Source organism: Pipistrellus kuhlii, unplaced genomic scaffold (genome assembly GCF_014108245.1).
Source record: "Pipistrellus kuhlii isolate mPipKuh1 unplaced genomic scaffold, mPipKuh1.p scaffold_m20_p_11, whole genome shotgun sequence".
NCBI lineage: Eukaryota > Metazoa > Chordata > Mammalia > Chiroptera > Vespertilionidae > Pipistrellus > Pipistrellus kuhlii.
Window position 1 is genome coordinate 46,523,714 of NW_023425416.1, and position 17,073 is coordinate 46,540,786.

A 17,073-nucleotide genomic window follows, 5' to 3' on the forward strand; every position below is an offset into this window, starting at 1 on the left:
TGGAAACATACAACCTTAAAAATGAGTTTTTTCAAAACTTGTATAATACATTCTGTGTATTTTGGGTAAATATTGCAAAAGAAATATTATTCATAGGAAAATAGCCAAAAGATATACATCAAAAGAGCTACTGTAGCTGGTATTACTAAGTGATTAAAGTGTTTGCCCATGCAACAAAGGGTCTCAGGTTCAATACCTGGTCAAGGGCATGTACCTGGGTCACAGGTTTGATCCCCGACCCCAGGTGGGGCACATATGAGAAGCAACCAATTGATGTGTCTCTCTCACATTGATCTCTCTCTCTCTCTACCTCTCCTCCCTTCCACTCTCTCTAAAAATAAATAGAAAAAACATCCTCGAGTGAGGATAAACAAAAGAGAGGGGAAAAAAGGGTTAAGATGGTAAATTTTGTGTTATGTATACTTTACCACAATAAACAAAAAAGTTGAGGGGAAAAAAGGGTCAGGTTTGGTCCAAAGGAAGCCTGGTCGTTGTGGCACGACTATTTCAAACCCAAGTCACCCTCCCCCGAAGTCCTTCCTTTGGAAAGCTTCATAATCACATACTAAATTTAAAAGTAAATGAACTAATACAGACTGTATTTCCCCCAACTCTTACCAAAACAAACAAAACTCTGAAGTTGTTAATGATGAGGGCAAGTTTATCAGTCATTAGTCAGGATTGGCGGCATCCAGATTGAAAACGTGGCACTTGCCATAGTGAGTTCAATGGCTTCTATTTACACACTACTTATTCTACCCAATCACAGCTGTCTGCTGCCAGAGGGAAGGAAACATACTTGGCTTACCCAATTCGTTATTTCAGGCCTTTTGCACTTGTCTGTGCAAAACACAGCTACAAAATTGATGGTTCCCTTCCGTCGGCCTTTGTAGACAACCGTCTTGCTCCCTCGGCCGATCTCCTCGTACAGGACGAAGTTTTGCATCTCCGGGCCAACCTCTCACACCTGGTAGAAAGACAGCCTGATGGCATCTCTAGCTCCTAAAGTGGGAACAAAAATGACACCCATATATGCAAGCTATTTATATGATTAATTAGCCAGGATATTTAATACGTAAGTAAGTCTAATAATTCTATAAATTTATTAAGATTCTCTGGCATTCAACACCTACAAGTAAGTTTGAGCACCAGAGTCTTTCTTTTTTTAGGATGAAAAAACATATGGGAAAAATAAAAGAAACAACAATTCACAAACCAATATTCAACTTCCTAAAGATCGTAACAAGAATAATGAAAGTGACGGCTGTTTCAAAAAAAACAAAAATCATGAAATGAATGTAATTTCAGGCAATGTATCTTGATGCCTTTGCTACAATGGAAAGCACATTATGTCCACATCTGTATGATGACTTGGGCAGTATATGTCCCACTAACCCTCAAATTATGAGGAACAAATGAAACAATGTATGTAAACATACTTCATAAACAAATACAGAAATGACAGCATTTCCATCTAACCCACAGATATTGTACAAATAATATTATTTGAAGTCAGAGCTCAGCAAACTACTGGTTCCTGGGCCAATTCAGCCTGTTGCCTGTTTTTGTTTGTTTGTTTTTGTTTTGTGTGTGTGTTTTTAAACTTTTAAAAATATATATGTTTTATTGATTTTTTACAGAGAGGGAGAAGGATGGACAGTTAGAAACATCGATGAGAGAGAAACATCGATCAGCTGCCTCCTGCACATCACCCACTGGGGATGCACCCGCAACCGAGGTACATGCCCTTGACCGGAATCGAACCTGGGACCCTTCAATCCACAGGCTGACGCTCTATCCACTGAGCCAAACAGGTCAGGGCTATTGCCTGTTTTTGTATATAAAGTTTAATTGGAACACAGCTATGCCCAATTCATTTATATATTGGTTAAGACCACTTTCACGCTACAATGTCAAAGTTGAGTAGTTGTAACACAGAGACCACATGGTCTGCTCACACGCTCAAATATTTACTATCTGGCCCTTTACAGGAAAAGTTTGCTAAATCAAGATTTTTTTAATTATATTTTCATTTATTTCATAAGGCACATGTGTCAAACACAAGGCCCGCGGGCCAAATCTGTCCCGCCAGGCCTTGCAATGTGGCCCGCACCGCGCTGTCATCACTGCACTCCACTGCGTTTCCATCACAATGACAGTTTATGACTGTTCAGTAAACCATTCGGCCCGCGATTTAGGCTGGATTTTAGATTTTGGCCCCTTCTCTGATTGAGTTCGACACCCCTATCATAAGGTATGAAACATCAATGATGAGAGAGAATCACTGGTCAGCTGTCTTCTGCAAACCCCACCTGGTTCATAGATCAACGCTCAACCACTGAGCCACAACAGCTGGGTGATTAAACTAAACATTGCTAAAATGAAGAAGATATTGAGCCAGAAATAAAGAGACCTTACTTAAATGTTTATAAATTGGCTAGGATACACCCAGATAAAGATGCTGTAGAGCCTAAGACCGTGGTCGGCAAACTGCGGCTCACGAGCCACATGCGGCTCTTTGGCCCCTTGAGTGTGGCTCTTCCACAAAACACCACGGCCTGGCGAGTCTATTTTGAAGAAGTGGCGTTAGAAGAAGTTTAAGTTTAAAAATGTGGCTCTCCAAAGAAATTTCAATCGTTGTACTATTGATGTTTGGCTCTGTTGACTAATAAGTTTGCTGACCACTGGCCTAAGACCATAGGAAAACACAGATATTTCCATTACGATTCATAACAGTAGCAAAATTAGTTATAAAGTAGCAACGAAAATAATTTTATGGTTGGGAGTCCCCACAACATAAGAAACTATATGAAAGGGACGCGGCATTAAAAAGGTTGAGAACCAACGGTCTAAGGGCATGCTTCACAATGGACTTCTCACTATAAATTTTTTTAAAATATATTTTATTGATTTTTTACAGAGAGGAAGGGAGAGAGAGAGAGAGAGAAACATCGATGAGAGAGAAACATCAACCAGCTGCCTCTTGCACACCCCCTACCGGGGATGTGCCCGCAACCAATGTCCATGCCCTTGATCGGAATCGAACCTGGGACCTTCCAGTCCGCAGACTGACGCTCTACCACTGGGCCAAACCGGTTTCGGCAAATTTTTTTAAATAACCTCTTAAATTGTAAAAATAAAACACAAATACAGAAGACCCCACAAAACAGAGTTGAATGACAGAGGCACAGCGCTGTCATCACCACCCACCCAGGTCAGGAATAGCGCTGGGCGGCCACCCCAGAAATCCCTCCACGAGCCTCAGTCATCACAACTCCTCCTACCCCCGAAAAGCAATCGCTCTCCTGGGTTTCTCCATCCTTTTCTCACCCAAGTGTGTGCAATCCCAGACAGCTTAGTCTTGCACATTTTCTAAAAGCGTGGTGCACCGTTTACATCTCTTTTCATGCCCAAGTTCACTAGATAGCGTCCGAAAAGCCACAGGTGAGAGCAAATCACACCTACAAGCAACTGAGGCACTCAAGACCCAGGGGCACGCACGCAGGTGAAGACTGGGCTCCTCCCCGCAATCATCCCCGCCTTTCCACTCCCGCACGAGCAGCATCGGCAACACCTGGGAACTGGATGGAAACACATCCTCGCGCCCCGTTCCAGACCTCCTGAATCGGAAAACTCTGGAATCCGGGCCTCGCAAGCAGTTTTAATTCGGCCTCGGGATGCTCGCTCCACTCCGCGAACCTCAGGCCGCGTCACCCTTTCCCCGAAGACCCAGGAGGCGGCAAGGCGTTTGGCTAAGAACTTCAACAAGGGCGCCTCCTGAGCGAATTCACTGCAGGCTCTGCGCTCGGTCTGGCTTCGGACCGAGGGATGGCGGGAGAGGGGAGAAGAGGGAGTAGGTGGGCAGCACCCCCCAGCCCACAGTCTCTAATCGCGGAGGCTGAGGGACCCCCAATCCAGGTTTACGCCCCTAAAACTGCCGCTCACCTGGCCTCTGGTGGGAGATGCAACTGACCTGCTAGACGGCTCCCTCTGGTGCGCAGGTCTCGAATACTAGGGCCCCCGCCCCTTAGGACGGATCCACTGGCCCCAAACCGGGGGGGAATCAATGAAGCCAGGCGGGACGCACGGGAGCAGCGGGAGGCCGGGAGCGTCCAGCGCCCCTCCGCCTTTGGATTCGTCCATCCGGTCTCCAGGGCAGCACGCAGGACGCCAGAAAGAGCGCAGGGCACTGATTGGCTGAAGAGTTTCGGGTCCTATTGGCTGGAAGTATGGCGGCTAGGGCACCTCCCTCAACCCAAAGGGCCTCGCGCCCAGCCCTCGGACGAGTCCACCGACCCTGGGCCGGGGTAGAAAGTGGTGGAGGGAGGCGGGGCTCTCGGCTCTCGCGAACTCAGCACCCCTCCGCGTTTGGATTCGCCCATCCGGTCTCCAGGGCAGCACGCAGGACGCCGGAAGAAGTCCCTGGCGCTGATTGGCTGAGCAGTTGGGTTCCTATTGGCAGGAGGCTGGAAGTAGGAGTCGGTGACGGCCAGTTGGTCCATCCTTTCATGGAGTGTGGGGATTGGGGTCTTGGACCCATAAAGAGGACCTATCTGGGCTGTAGCTCCATCTTTGGCGGCTCTGGGGCCCCTGGGCTCTCATCATTTCTTCACTGCCCTCCCCCCGTTTCTTTCCATTCTTTTTAACGCCCGCCGGAGCCCAGGTGGACCTGGGTAACCAAGGGCTCAGAAGCCTGCTCCTTGGGTTCCCCACCCTTTGGAAAAGGGAAGGCTATGGGTTACTTCCTTGTACCTGAGAAAACAGACCAGATCCTCCAGATCCTGTGATCTCGATTTGATTGCTTATGACTTGGAAAGCTCCAGGCCCTCTAATTCCAACTACCAGACACCTGAGCGCCAGCTCCCCTGTTCCCTCCATATACGTTAGCGCAGTTTTTCTCAAACTTGAGCATCAGACTCACATAGAGTGCTTAAGAAAGCACTTCTGGGCCCCGTCCACAGAACTTCTGGTTCTGTAGATGTTGATGAGGCCCAAATGTCTGCATTTCTATCAAGTTACCAGGTGAAATAGATGTTGCTGATAAGGGACCACGCTTTACAAACTTGTAGACACTGTGTCTCTGATCTCAGGTGAAACACATGTCCTATTCTTTGACTTATAATCCTGCCTTCTCAGTAATCTTATTATGGTCAGTTTTGTGTAGAGTAGTGGTTCCCAACGTGAGCCCCACAGGGGGGCAATTTGATTTTTAAAGGGGAGGTTCGAGAATGAGTTAACAGTGAATTTTTTGCATTTCTTATGGTTCTAAGGGCCTCATATGCAGTATATAAATATATATTGTGATATATTTATGCATTTCAGTTCTCCATTTCATGTTTTGAAAATTTTCATGTTTTGAACATTTGTTGCTACTTTTTCATATTACTTTAAATTATTTTTTTAACAATTGCTTAGTGCTTTCTTTCTCAGAACTTCACCTGTTCTTTCATTCTGGTTCTTCTTCATGGATGCCATGCTCTTTGAAAGCTTGTTAGACCAAATTAATGGCCTTTTATGCTTCCTCCATGTGAATAGGAGTTCCTTTTTGAATAATAAGAATTATATGACCGAAACCTGTTTGGCTCAGTGGATAGAGCGTCGATCTGTGGACTGAAGGGTCCCTCCCAGGTTTGGTTCCTGTCACATTCCCAGTAGGGGGTGTGCAAGAGGCAGCTGATCAATGATTCTCTCTCACCGATGTTTCTAACTCTCTATCCCTCTCTCTTCCCCTCTGTAAAAAATCAATAAAATATATATATTTAAAAATTTGTGTGTGTGCATGTGCATTTTTCTTGCTAGAGAGGACATGGGTTTGATCAGATTCTCAGAGGTACTAATGACCCAGAACATTTTAAGGTATCCTGCTATAAACAATCTTGAATTATAAACCCAGATTTTTAACAACAGAATTAATCATACTAGCATCTATCACACGTGTTGTAACAACTCCCAGGCGGGTTAGATTATTTTTCAGGAAAAGCATGTGGGTGGGTTGTTGTTGTTGTTTTTTTTTTTTTTTTTTTTTGGGGGGGGGGGGGAGAAGGGTCACTTCCTGCAGCAGGCTTGTTCATTTTTACCATCTTATCTCCAACACATGCTATTTGCCTCCAGCCCTGCTTCCCCTCATGTACTTGATAGAGCTTTCTTCTTCATTCCCAAAGCCCACGTTACTGATGATACAGATTTTTATTGACATAATAGAGGGAGGTGACAGCACAGAAAGGAAACAACTTAAAGGTGAGTGTTAGACGTGGTGGTGGTGAGGGTGTTAGAAAGCAGGTACTTTGACATGACTGATGGGAGAGCACTTTGTCAATATCTGTCAAAATGGCAAATGCGCATCCCACTGACCCGAAAGTCCACTTCTAAACATTTGCCCAATAGACATATGCTTACGTTTGCAAAATGGCACAGAAGTATCCATCACGGCCTTGTTTGTAATTTTTAAAAATTGGTAACAACTCAAATGTCCATCAGCAGGAGACGGATTAAATTAGAAATAAATTTGCTCTTTGTGTATGATATGAAAATATCTCCAAGACTTATTATTGCAGAGAAAAATCATGGTGTAGTATACTACCATTTGTGGAGATAAAAGAAAAGAGGGGCAAATATATATGCATATATGTGCCAAGAACAGTTCAGACATCTCCTGAAGGAAGATGCTGACTGTGGAGGGGAGGTGGGTGGAGGCAGAACTGGGTATAAGAGATGCAATTCGCACAGTTTGCATTTGGAACCACATACCTACCACCTATTCTATCTGGACATCATAAATCTTAATTGAATATATTTCAAGAGTATATATTATATACATATATATTTAATGTGTACGTGTATGTATATATGTATACTTACATGTGATGAATTTCACATATGTGTATACATCTAACTTGAATGGAGCGTGGCACATTTTGTCCTGCACACCCTGAGGCATCCTTCCCACAAGTCACCATGCACCACTCTCCTCCCTGGGACTCTGCCTATAGCTCTGTTTCCCTTCTCACCTCTTCTACGAAGCCCAGAAGTCTCCTTCATTATAGATCAATTCCTTAATATGCACATTAAGTTCTGTCTCTGGCTTACTAATTTTGTTCTGATGAGCTCTCTTTTTTTGAATGAGTTGGAGATGGTTTTTAATAACTTGGTGTTAAAATTTTATAATACAGAAGAAAAATTATCTGCAGAGAAGGGAGGGGCAGAGATGACAGCGAAAACCTAAAGAGGGGAAATGGTGAGGACAAGGCAGCACAGTGTGTGTGACCGGGGGTCAGAGTCAAAGCCCTGAAGCACTGAGCTGCACTAACTGCCTGTCTGTGGCTGCAACACATCAATTCACGCGAAAAAAAGTCTTACATGACTCTGGAGTCCGCATCACGTGGTCAGCAAACTGTGGCTCTCTTTGGCCCCTGGAGTGTGTCTCTTCCACAAAATACTACGGCCTAGGAAGAAGTGGCATTAGAAGTTTAAGTTTAAAAATTTTTGCTCTCAAAAGAAATTTCAGCCGAAACCGGTTTAGCTCAGTGGATAGAGTGTCAATCTGAGGACTGAAAGGTCCCAGGATCGATTCTGGTCAAGGGCATGTACATTGGTTGCGGGCACATCCCCGGTGGGAGCGTGCAGGAGGCAGCTGATCGGTGTTCCTCTCTCATCAATGCTTCTAGCTCTCTATCTCTCTTCCTTCCTCTCTGTAAAAAAAAAAAAAAAAAAAAAAAAAAAAAAAAAAAAAAAAATCAATAAAATATAGTTTTTAAAAAAATAAATTTCAATTGTACTGTTGATATTTGGCTCTGTTGACTAATGAGTTTGCCGACCACTGCCCTAGGAGCAGGAGCAAAAGGAATCTACCTATTACCCATCCATTCACTCGCAGATATATATACTGAGGGCCTACCCTATGTTGGGAACTACATTAGCTCTGGAGTCTAAAGCAGTGAGTGAAGAGATATTCTTCCTCCTAAGGAGAGATATTGATATATTGTCCCTGGAGCAGAATGTGTAGTTGGAGAATACCGGACACTAGCTTTGAGGTAACAGTAATACCAGGGCTCCCAGAATCCACTGGGCCCATCAATCAGAATGAGACTGCAGGGTGTTAGGTGACAGAGATTTGTCAATGTCCATCTCCCTGGAGGCCCAGCAGGACTCCAGACAAACCCAGTGATTATTATTCAACCAGGTCCTGGGTGTGGAGTTGAGATACAGTTAGCATCGCAGAATATATACTCCTTGAGCTGTAAAATGTGGGACATGTGGTTACAAGGACACTCCTCTAGCCATTCCTACCCAATGAAATAGCAAATATTGCCTCCACGTGGAATTTGCTACTATCAGAGATTGCAAGACGCGTAACACTTGCCATCACGTTCCTATTTAATCATCAAGATTGACAAGGACCCAAGATCTTGAAAAATGACGCGGGGTTACCACAGGCTGCATCAGCTGGTGATCTAAACTGCAGCTGCTCTTCCAGAGCAAACACAAAAAGTAATTTTCTTGCACCTGATAGAGTAATTACTTTTAAAAATATATTTTTTTATTGATTTTTTACAGAGAGGAAGAGAGGGGGATAGAGAGTTAGAAACATCGATGAGAGAGAAACATAGATCAGCTGCCTCTTGCACAACCCCCACTGGGAATGTGCCCGCAACCAAGGTACATGCCCCTGACCGGAATCGAACCTGGGACTCCTCAGTCCAAGGGCCAACACTCTATCCGCCAAGTCAAACCGGTTAGGGTGTGAGTAGTAGACTTTTAAATTTTCCATCGTTGGTTGTGTCCACACTCTAGCTCTGTGCCCCAGGTTAGCCCATAGTGACACTGGCCATCTCACCATCCCACAGAACATCACGCAGGAGTGCTGCTTATGAAATTGAAAAAGAGCACCCTCTCCTCACCAAGGAACTCCCTTTGAGGTACAATTCTTGCCTGGTTAGAGGGCCCGGTAGACACCACTGGGCCTCAGGTGCCCTTGGGATATGAGCTGCTTATCATGAACTGAGGAATATGGTGCACAAAGCCCTAAAGATGGGAGTGCCCAGTGTTACTGCACCACTAATTGCAGGGCCTGACGGTGTCAGTAAATTGCCTGAGTAGGCTGGTTACCCTCCCAGCATGCCTACTCATGATCCATGTGACCTCATCCTATCTTACAGCTTTTTCCTCTAGGGCAGTTCCATCTGACAGGTTGACTAAGGAAGGAACATTCAAGCCTGGCTGACCATGTTCTCTGCAAGGTTTTTGGGAACCAACAAGGAATGGACTGCTCTGGCATTACAACCAGGAATGATGACACAGAGAGATGGCTGTTGAAGTCTAAAGAAAAAATCCTTCCATTGGAGGAACTTTTGAATTGCAAATCCTCTTTTCTGGGTAGAGAGAAGGATTAAGGCAGAGAGCAAAAAGATTCATTGGCAGGGACTAACGGCCACAGAAGTGAGTAGGTCATCGTTCCTCTCTTGTTCTCTTATCCTGATAGACTCAATCCAACAGTGTCCCTTCCACTGTGCCCTTCCCAGTCCTTCCATCATGACCGCTGGATTTAAAGACCCCTGGCTGTTCCCTGAAGACATTGCTTCTCCTGCAACCCTCTCCAGGCATGGCTGTCTTCTCACCTTAAAGGGTTTTTGTTTTGTTTTTTTTTAAAATATATTTTATTAATTTTTTTACAGAGAGGAAGGGAGAGAGATAGAGAGCTAGAAACATTGATGAGAATATGTACATTTTGGGTAACTTGTCATAAAAAAAAGACTTCTTATATTTTAAAGCTATGCAATGAAATATTAATAAGTGAAGTTAAATGTCTGGGCCTGGGATTTGCTTCAAAATCATTCAAGGGATGAGGGAATAGGGTGAGGATAGAGATGGATTTGGCTAAGCCCTAATCATTGTTCAGGAAGCTGGTGATAAATGCATGGAGCTCATTATATGATTCTATTTTTATGTTTGAAATTTTTCATGATATAATTTAAAAAAAAACCCTGCTGAATGTATTAGTGATGGCTGAGAATCTTAGAAAATCAAAGGATGAGACGATGCTCCTAGAGCTTTATTCTCAAGATCATCTCTTTTAAAAGAGGAGAAAGAACTGAGAACAAATTAAGAGAAGAATGGGGACATTTAGAGAATCTTTTCAAAAGTTGTTTTCTCTGGATTGTCCCAGGATTTTGCCTAAACTCATATCACAGTGGGTACTATCTAATTAAGCAAATCTTTTTACAGTTTTCTAGGAAAACTATTTCTGTTTGATTATCCAGGACCCCCAAAGAACCTACACTACTAAAACGAAGTGAAAACGGTGTCCTGCTAGCTACAAAACTAAATTCTCATAGATGCGTTGTCCTGTTTTTCAACTCTCAGTTCTGCACAAGTGGTGTGTACATCGATTCCTGTGACAGAAATAACCCCTAATGTCTATCACTTTATGTCATATGTTGCTTTCTGGTCAGGATTAATGCCCCTTGATTGCTTTACAAAAATTGTCTTGGATATTCTTCTGTATTCTTCCATGTGAACTTTAGAGTACATTGTCATTTCCCTACAATGAAATTGATTTGCCACTGTGTTAGAATTACATACAATTCAGCAGTTAATTTGAAGATAAATGACATACCACAACATCGAGGTCTTCGGTCTGGTTAGCTTGGCTGACGTGCAATCACTAATGAGACCTGACAGCCTTGTATTAGCTGTGCTTGGGGAGCCGGCTGGGACGCCTCAAAGTGGCACTGACTGGAGAGATGCACGGACACCAGAGGCCTGCAGTGAGCCTCAGAGCCCCAGCACAGAAGCTCCAGGAGCCATGGCATGGGTTTCTGAAAGATGGACCGTTTTCAGCGTCCTCAGGTTTACGGGGAAAAGGGCAGCACCTGAACCTGGGGAAGAACAGCGCTTCTATAGTAGGGCCTGCTATGGATCCGCCTTGTGAGCTGAGAGAGGCAAGTCTAGATATGATGGGGACACTTGTGCTTTCTTCTTACTTTTCCCTCTCTTTTTTCTTTTCTTTTTAAATTCTATTTTTTTTAAATATATTTTTATTGATTTTTTGCAGAGAGGAGGAGAGAGAGATAGAGAGCTAGAAACGTCGATGAGAGAGAAATGCTGACCAGCTGCCTCTTGCACACCCCCTACCGGGGATGTGCCTGCAACCAAGGTACATGCCCTTGGCTGGAATCGAACCTGGGACCTGCAGGCCAGCGCTCTATCCACTGAGCCAAACCAGCCAGGGCTTCCCTTTCTTAATGTATTGTGCATCCTTGGTTATATTTTTGTCCTTCCCATTCTTTTTGACTTTTTAAAAATCATATACCTTCAGTAAACACCAGAAAGACTCCTTTTTTCCCCCCACCCAGGCTAAGAGTCTTCTTTTTCTAAAGGAAGATTTAACTTTTTAAAAAATATTTTTTTTATTGATTTCAGAGAGGAAGGGAGGAGGAGAGAGATGGAAACATCATTGATGAGAGAATCATTGATTGGCTGCCTCCTGCATGCCCTCCCTACTAGGGATCGAACTCACAGCCCTGGCATGTGCCTTCAGTCTGCAGGCCAATGTTCTATCCACTGAGCCAAACCAGCTAGGGCAGATTTAACTTTTTGATGGTTCCTGTAACCCTCCATTACTCCTTGGCCTTCTTGTCATAGTTTACAGTTTGACTTTATTATGCTTTACCTTTGTTCCCCTTTGTTGATTTGATATCTTTTTTTAAGAGCGTGCTGTTGCTGTGTCTCGCATCTAATTGGTCCATGTGGGCTGGGTTTGGGAGAAATGAGTAAACTGTTTCCCCCACCCCATTCCCCTTCGCTAACTCAGCTCCAATTTGGCCTTGTTCTGTACCCCCCCCTGGAGGCTGAGGTTGTTGGCTTCTTTTTCCTATGGCCCAGTCATAGAAATAGGAGTCTATTCACATTGGGTAACTGCTTTATATTGCTGGATGTGATAAATTTAGCAACACCAGGAGGAAGTGTTCTACTTGCTGATGCTGAGCCATGCAAAAATGTTACTTTTCTTTTCTTCTCAGAGTCCTTGCAGCACCCAAACCGCTGACCCTCCTGCCCTCACCTCAGCTCCCAGGGGGACATATCCTCAGCGTGTCTGAAGAAGCTGCCTTCTGGCTCTTGGCTTTGTTTTGACAGTTTCCGACCGTCTGTGCTAAGCACCAACACTGGCCAGCAATGCACGATAGTCAGGGCAGGAAAGCTGGGGTCTCAATGTGGGTCCCCCCAAAAGAAGCCCCAGGGATATGCACGCAATTGATCTGATGACCCCAAGACACATGGGCAGGAGGGCAGAGCCGTGAGACAGGGGAAGAAAGCCAACAAAGGATGTTTTATAAAGAAAAGACAAGAAAAAAAAAAAGAACTTGGTCATGTGGAGGAAGTCCTGGAGCCAGCATAAAACACACATCGCCCCAGGGGACGAGGGAACAGGGACTTCTGGAACAAAATCTTCAATTCCCTGGAACGTCCAGGCCTCTGTACCAGAGGAGGCAGTTAATAAAAGATAGGCGCATGCTGGCAGCTGGTACTGGCTACACCGAACTGTCTGGCCACAGAGGCACAGGTGGGGCCCCAGCTGTGTCCCTTACAATAGGTTTTACTCAGTAAATTTTAATCAGTAAATTATTTCAGATGTCATAGCATGATGTGATGGTACGATGCTTCCTGTAGTTTGCCTGACCATGTGTGCTGGCTTCTTTCCTTGGTAACACACCCCAATCCCTAGTCCTTGTACTCATATGTCCCAGTAGGGCCAGTCATATCACCTCATGCTTCCTAGTGAAGCATAAAGTGAAGTAAAATCATAAGCTTATCACTTGAACCAATAAAGCAATTTTTCTTATACTTTCTTTTCTTTAATATGTTTATTTTTTATTTATTTTTATTTCAGAGAGAGGAAGGGAAAGGGAAAGAGAGATAAACATCAATGAGAGAGAAGCATTCATTGACTACCTCCTGCATTCATTGATTCCCCCCAGGGATCGAGCCAGCAACCCAAGCACGTGCCCTGATCTGAAATCAACCTCCTGGTGCATGGAATGACGCTCAATCAACTAAGCCATGCCAGCAAGGCTATGTTTTCAAAATAACACAAAATAAATTGAATTAAAAAATATATATTGTGTGTGTGCCCATTTCTCAGTCCCTTTTTGGAAGAAAATTCCAGCTGAGCACCAAGGTCAGTGCACTCCTTCTTCCTGGTAGCTCAACTAGACTACATTTCCCAGCCTCCCTTGCAGCTAAATGTGGCCATGTGACTAAAACCTTTAGCTGGTGAAATTTGAGCCCCGTGAGGTTTTTCACTCCTGCAGGCCTGGCTCCTGAAACCTCCCATACATGCTCTTCCATGCTCTTTACCCCAGTCCCTAATGGAGATGGTCATGCCCATAGGTGACCTAAGATGGCAGAGCCACAATTAGCCCAAGTCCTTTAATGAGTGTATAGAGCAGAGCTCCTCTATCAATTTGCAATCACTCTAGGACCTAGGCTCTGCCTGAGCAAGAAATAAAGCATGGTGTTGAGCCACTTTAGGTTTACTTATTACATTACTTTAGTCCACTCTAACAGATTAACCTGACACCTGCCCTTGGACCTCCATGGACCCTGGGTAAAGAATCCTTGCTCAGGGGAAATAAAGCCAAAAATAGATGCACAACACTAGGAAAAAGGCCGCTAGGAGAATAATGCAACACTACCAGGAACTCAGAAAGGCATATGAATTCGAAAAGATTTATATAGGAGCAACTAAGGGGTTAAAAGAGCAAAGGTATTTTTCTATCAAGATAAACTACCAGTGAGATTGCTCTAGCTGGTTTGGCTCAGTGGATAGAGCGTCAGCCTGTGGACTGAAAGGTCCTAGGTTCCATTCCAGTCAAGGACACCTGCGCAGGTTGTGGATCCGACTCCCAGTAGGTGGTGTGCAGGAGGCAACTATCAATGGTTCTTTCTCATCATTGATGTTTTTATCTCTCCCTCTCCCTCTCTGAAATCAATGAAAATGTATTTTTTTAAAAAAAGATAAACTGCCCTAAACGGTTTGGCTCAGTGGATAGAGCATCGGCCTGCAGACTCAAGAGTCCCAGGTTCAATTCCTGTCCAGGGCATGTACCTTGGTTGCGGGCATATCCCCAGTAGAGGGTGTGCAAGAGGCAGCTGAATCGATGTTTCTCTCTCATCAATGTTTCTAACTCTCTATTCCTCTCCTATCCTCTCTGTAAAAAATCAAAAAAATATATTTAAAAAGCAAACAAAGAAGATAAACTAAAATTAAGACTCTAATTTAGAAAGAGGAATAGATGAATTCAAAGTCCATTAGTGGTTGTCAACAGTCATCTAATGTAATCTAGAATTTTAGAACTTAGAGATAAGAAGTAGTTGTATGGCTGAAGCTGGTTTGGCTCAGTGGTAGAGCGTCGGTCTGCGGACTGAAAGGTCCCAGGTTTGATTCTAGGCAAGGGTCTGTACCTTGGTTGCAGGCACATCCCCAGTAGTGGGTGTGCAAGAGGTATGTTTCTCTCTCATTGATGTTTCTCTCTCATTGATGTTTCTAGCTCTCTATCTCTCTCCCTTCCTCTCTGTAAAAAAAATCAATAAAATACATTAAAAAACAAAACAAAACAAAACAAAAAAGAAGTAGTTGTATGGCCCTAACTGGTTTGGCTCAGTGGATAGAGTGTAGGCCTGCGGCCTGAAGGGTACCAGGTTCGATTCTGGTCAAGGGCACATACCCAGGGCACATCCCTGGGTTGCAGGCTCAATCCCCAGTGAGGGACATGGGGAGACAGCTGATCAATGATTCTCATCATTGATATATATTATGTTTTAAATATACTTTTATTGATATGTCAATAAAAATATATTTTTAAAAAAGTAATAGTTGTGCCGGGGCTCAGTGGATAGAGCGTCGGCCTGTGGACTGAGAGGTCCCGGGTTCGATTCCAGTCAAGAGCATGTACCTTGGTTGCGGACACGTCCCCAGTGCGGGGTGGGTAAGAGGCAGCTGATCGATGATTCTCTCTCATCGATGTTTCTGGCTCTCTATCCCTCTCTCTTCCTCTCTGTGAAAAATCAATAAAATAAATATTTTTAAAAAGTAGTATAAAATAATGTATGTATGTAATAATGTAGTAGAGCGTCGGTCTGCGGACTGAAAGGTCCCAGGGAGCTCAGGGTCCCTCGCTGGCCCTGAAGTTGTCCGGCCATTATGCTAAGCGAACTAAGCCAGTCCGAGAAAGATAATTATCACATGATCTCACTCATATGTGGGATATAATGATCAACATAATTTGATGAACAAATAATCCAATTTGATCAAATATGTCCTAATCAGGAAGTAATAAAGGACACTCATTATCTCAAGAATATGTATATCTTGGAAACAAATAGAATCTAGCAAGGTTTTGATAGATAGTTCCTTCATACTGGGTTGTGGAAGGGAAGCTAAGAGTGTTCAGAGGTCTCACTGGTGGCCCTGATGGTAGAGATGGGAGCTGTGGGAGCTCAGGGTCCCTCGCTGGCCCTGAAGTTGTCTGGCCTTCCTCACAACCTCCACAGCCACTTCCTGTTCCTGATTATTCAAATGAGTCCGGCTTACACACAGCGTGTGGAGGAGGCTTTGAAAAAAGTGCATTTAACAAAAGCTAAGATTTGGAAACAACCTAAGTGCCCATCAGCAGATGAGTGGATTAAAAAACTATGGTATGCTGAAACTGGTTTGGCTCAGTGGTAAAGCGTCAGTCTGCGGACTGAAAGGTCCCAGGTTCGATTCCAGTCAGGGGCATGTACGTTGGTTGTGGGCACATCCCCAGTAGGGGGTGTGCAAGAGGCAGCTGGTCAATGTTTCTCTCTCATTGACGTTTCTAGCTCTCTGTCTCTCTCTCTTATTCTCTGTAAAAATCAATAAAATATATTTAAAAATAAATAAATTTGAAAAATTAAAAAAAATAAAAAAACTATGGTACATCTACACAATGGAATACTATGCCGCTATAAAAAAGAAGAAACTTTTACCATTTGCTACAGCATGGATGGAACTGGAGAGCATTATGCTAAGCGAACTAAGCCAGTCGGAGAAAGATAATTATCACATGATCTCACTCATATGTGGGATATAATGATCAACATAATTTGATGAACAAGAATAGAAACAGAGACGAATGGCAGGGAACGGGGGAGGTTAGAGAGCAACCAAAGGACTTGTATGCATGCATATTAGCATAACCGATGGACACAGACATGGCGGGGGGAGTGGGGGAGCCTAGCCTAGGGTAGGAATAGCTGGTGGAGGGAGGCAGTCAACCAGGGCAAAAAGGATACATATGTAAAACTTTAGACAATAAGTTTTTTAAAAAGTGCATTTAACCACATCGCTCCTTACCTAAAACTCTCTTCTCCTTACCAAAATGGCCACAGGCCCATGGTCTGACTCCTCCCCATGGCTCCAGCTACTGCAGGTTTTTCCTGGCTGATGCTGTCCCCTGCCCTTTGCGTGGCTGGCTCCTGCGCTTCCTCTGGACCTCAACTTAAGTGTCACCTTCTAAGGTCCTCCCCAACCAACCCATCTTTCAGCAATCCTCCTATTATTCTCCTTCTAGCGTCTACATCCTTCTCCTCATGGCACTTGTCATAAGCTAACGGAGTGTGTGTGTCCTATCATCCGACTCTTCTCTCCTGGACTAAAAGGTCCATTTGGCCCAGGACTGTACCTGTTTGTTCACTACGCCATCGACCTAGTCCATCCAATACCTGGCACAAACCCACACATACACACAAATTGTTGAAAAACAACCTGTGCACATACTTTCTTTAATTTTTTTCCAGCTTTACTGAGAACAGGCTTAATTCTTAAAACAAACAAACAAACAAACAACCCCCCATGTGTGTATATATATACATATATATACACACACCGGTATATATATATATATATATATATATATGTGTGTGTGTGTGTGTGTGTATATATATATATATATATATATATATATTTCAGAGAGGAAGGGAGAGGGAGATAGAAACATTAATGATGAGAAATCCCTGATTGGCTGCTTCCTGCACGTCCCCTACTGGGGATCAAGC

The 17,073-nt window shown here is 43.9% G+C and overlaps 1 protein-coding gene across 3 annotated transcripts in view; it reads right to left on the reverse strand.

Moving 5' to 3' along the window:
* Positions 1–4,124, reverse strand: part of ULK4 (unc-51 like kinase 4) — a 215,037-nt gene extending 210,913 nt beyond the window's left edge. For 2 of the 3 annotated variants that reach the window (XM_045579448.1, XM_045579447.1), the window contains exons 1-2: positions 3,946–4,124; positions 809–1,002 (exon numbers count right to left, since the gene is read on the reverse strand). In XM_045579448.1, coding sequence (XP_045435404.1) covers positions 809–946 — 138 coding nt within the window. In that variant the 5' untranslated portion in view covers positions 947–1,002; positions 3,946–4,124. The remainder of the gene's footprint in view (positions 1–808; positions 1,003–3,945) is intronic. The other variant, XM_036431957.2, reaches the window with a different exon arrangement.
* Between the last annotated feature and the right edge of the window lie 12,949 nt (positions 4,125–17,073).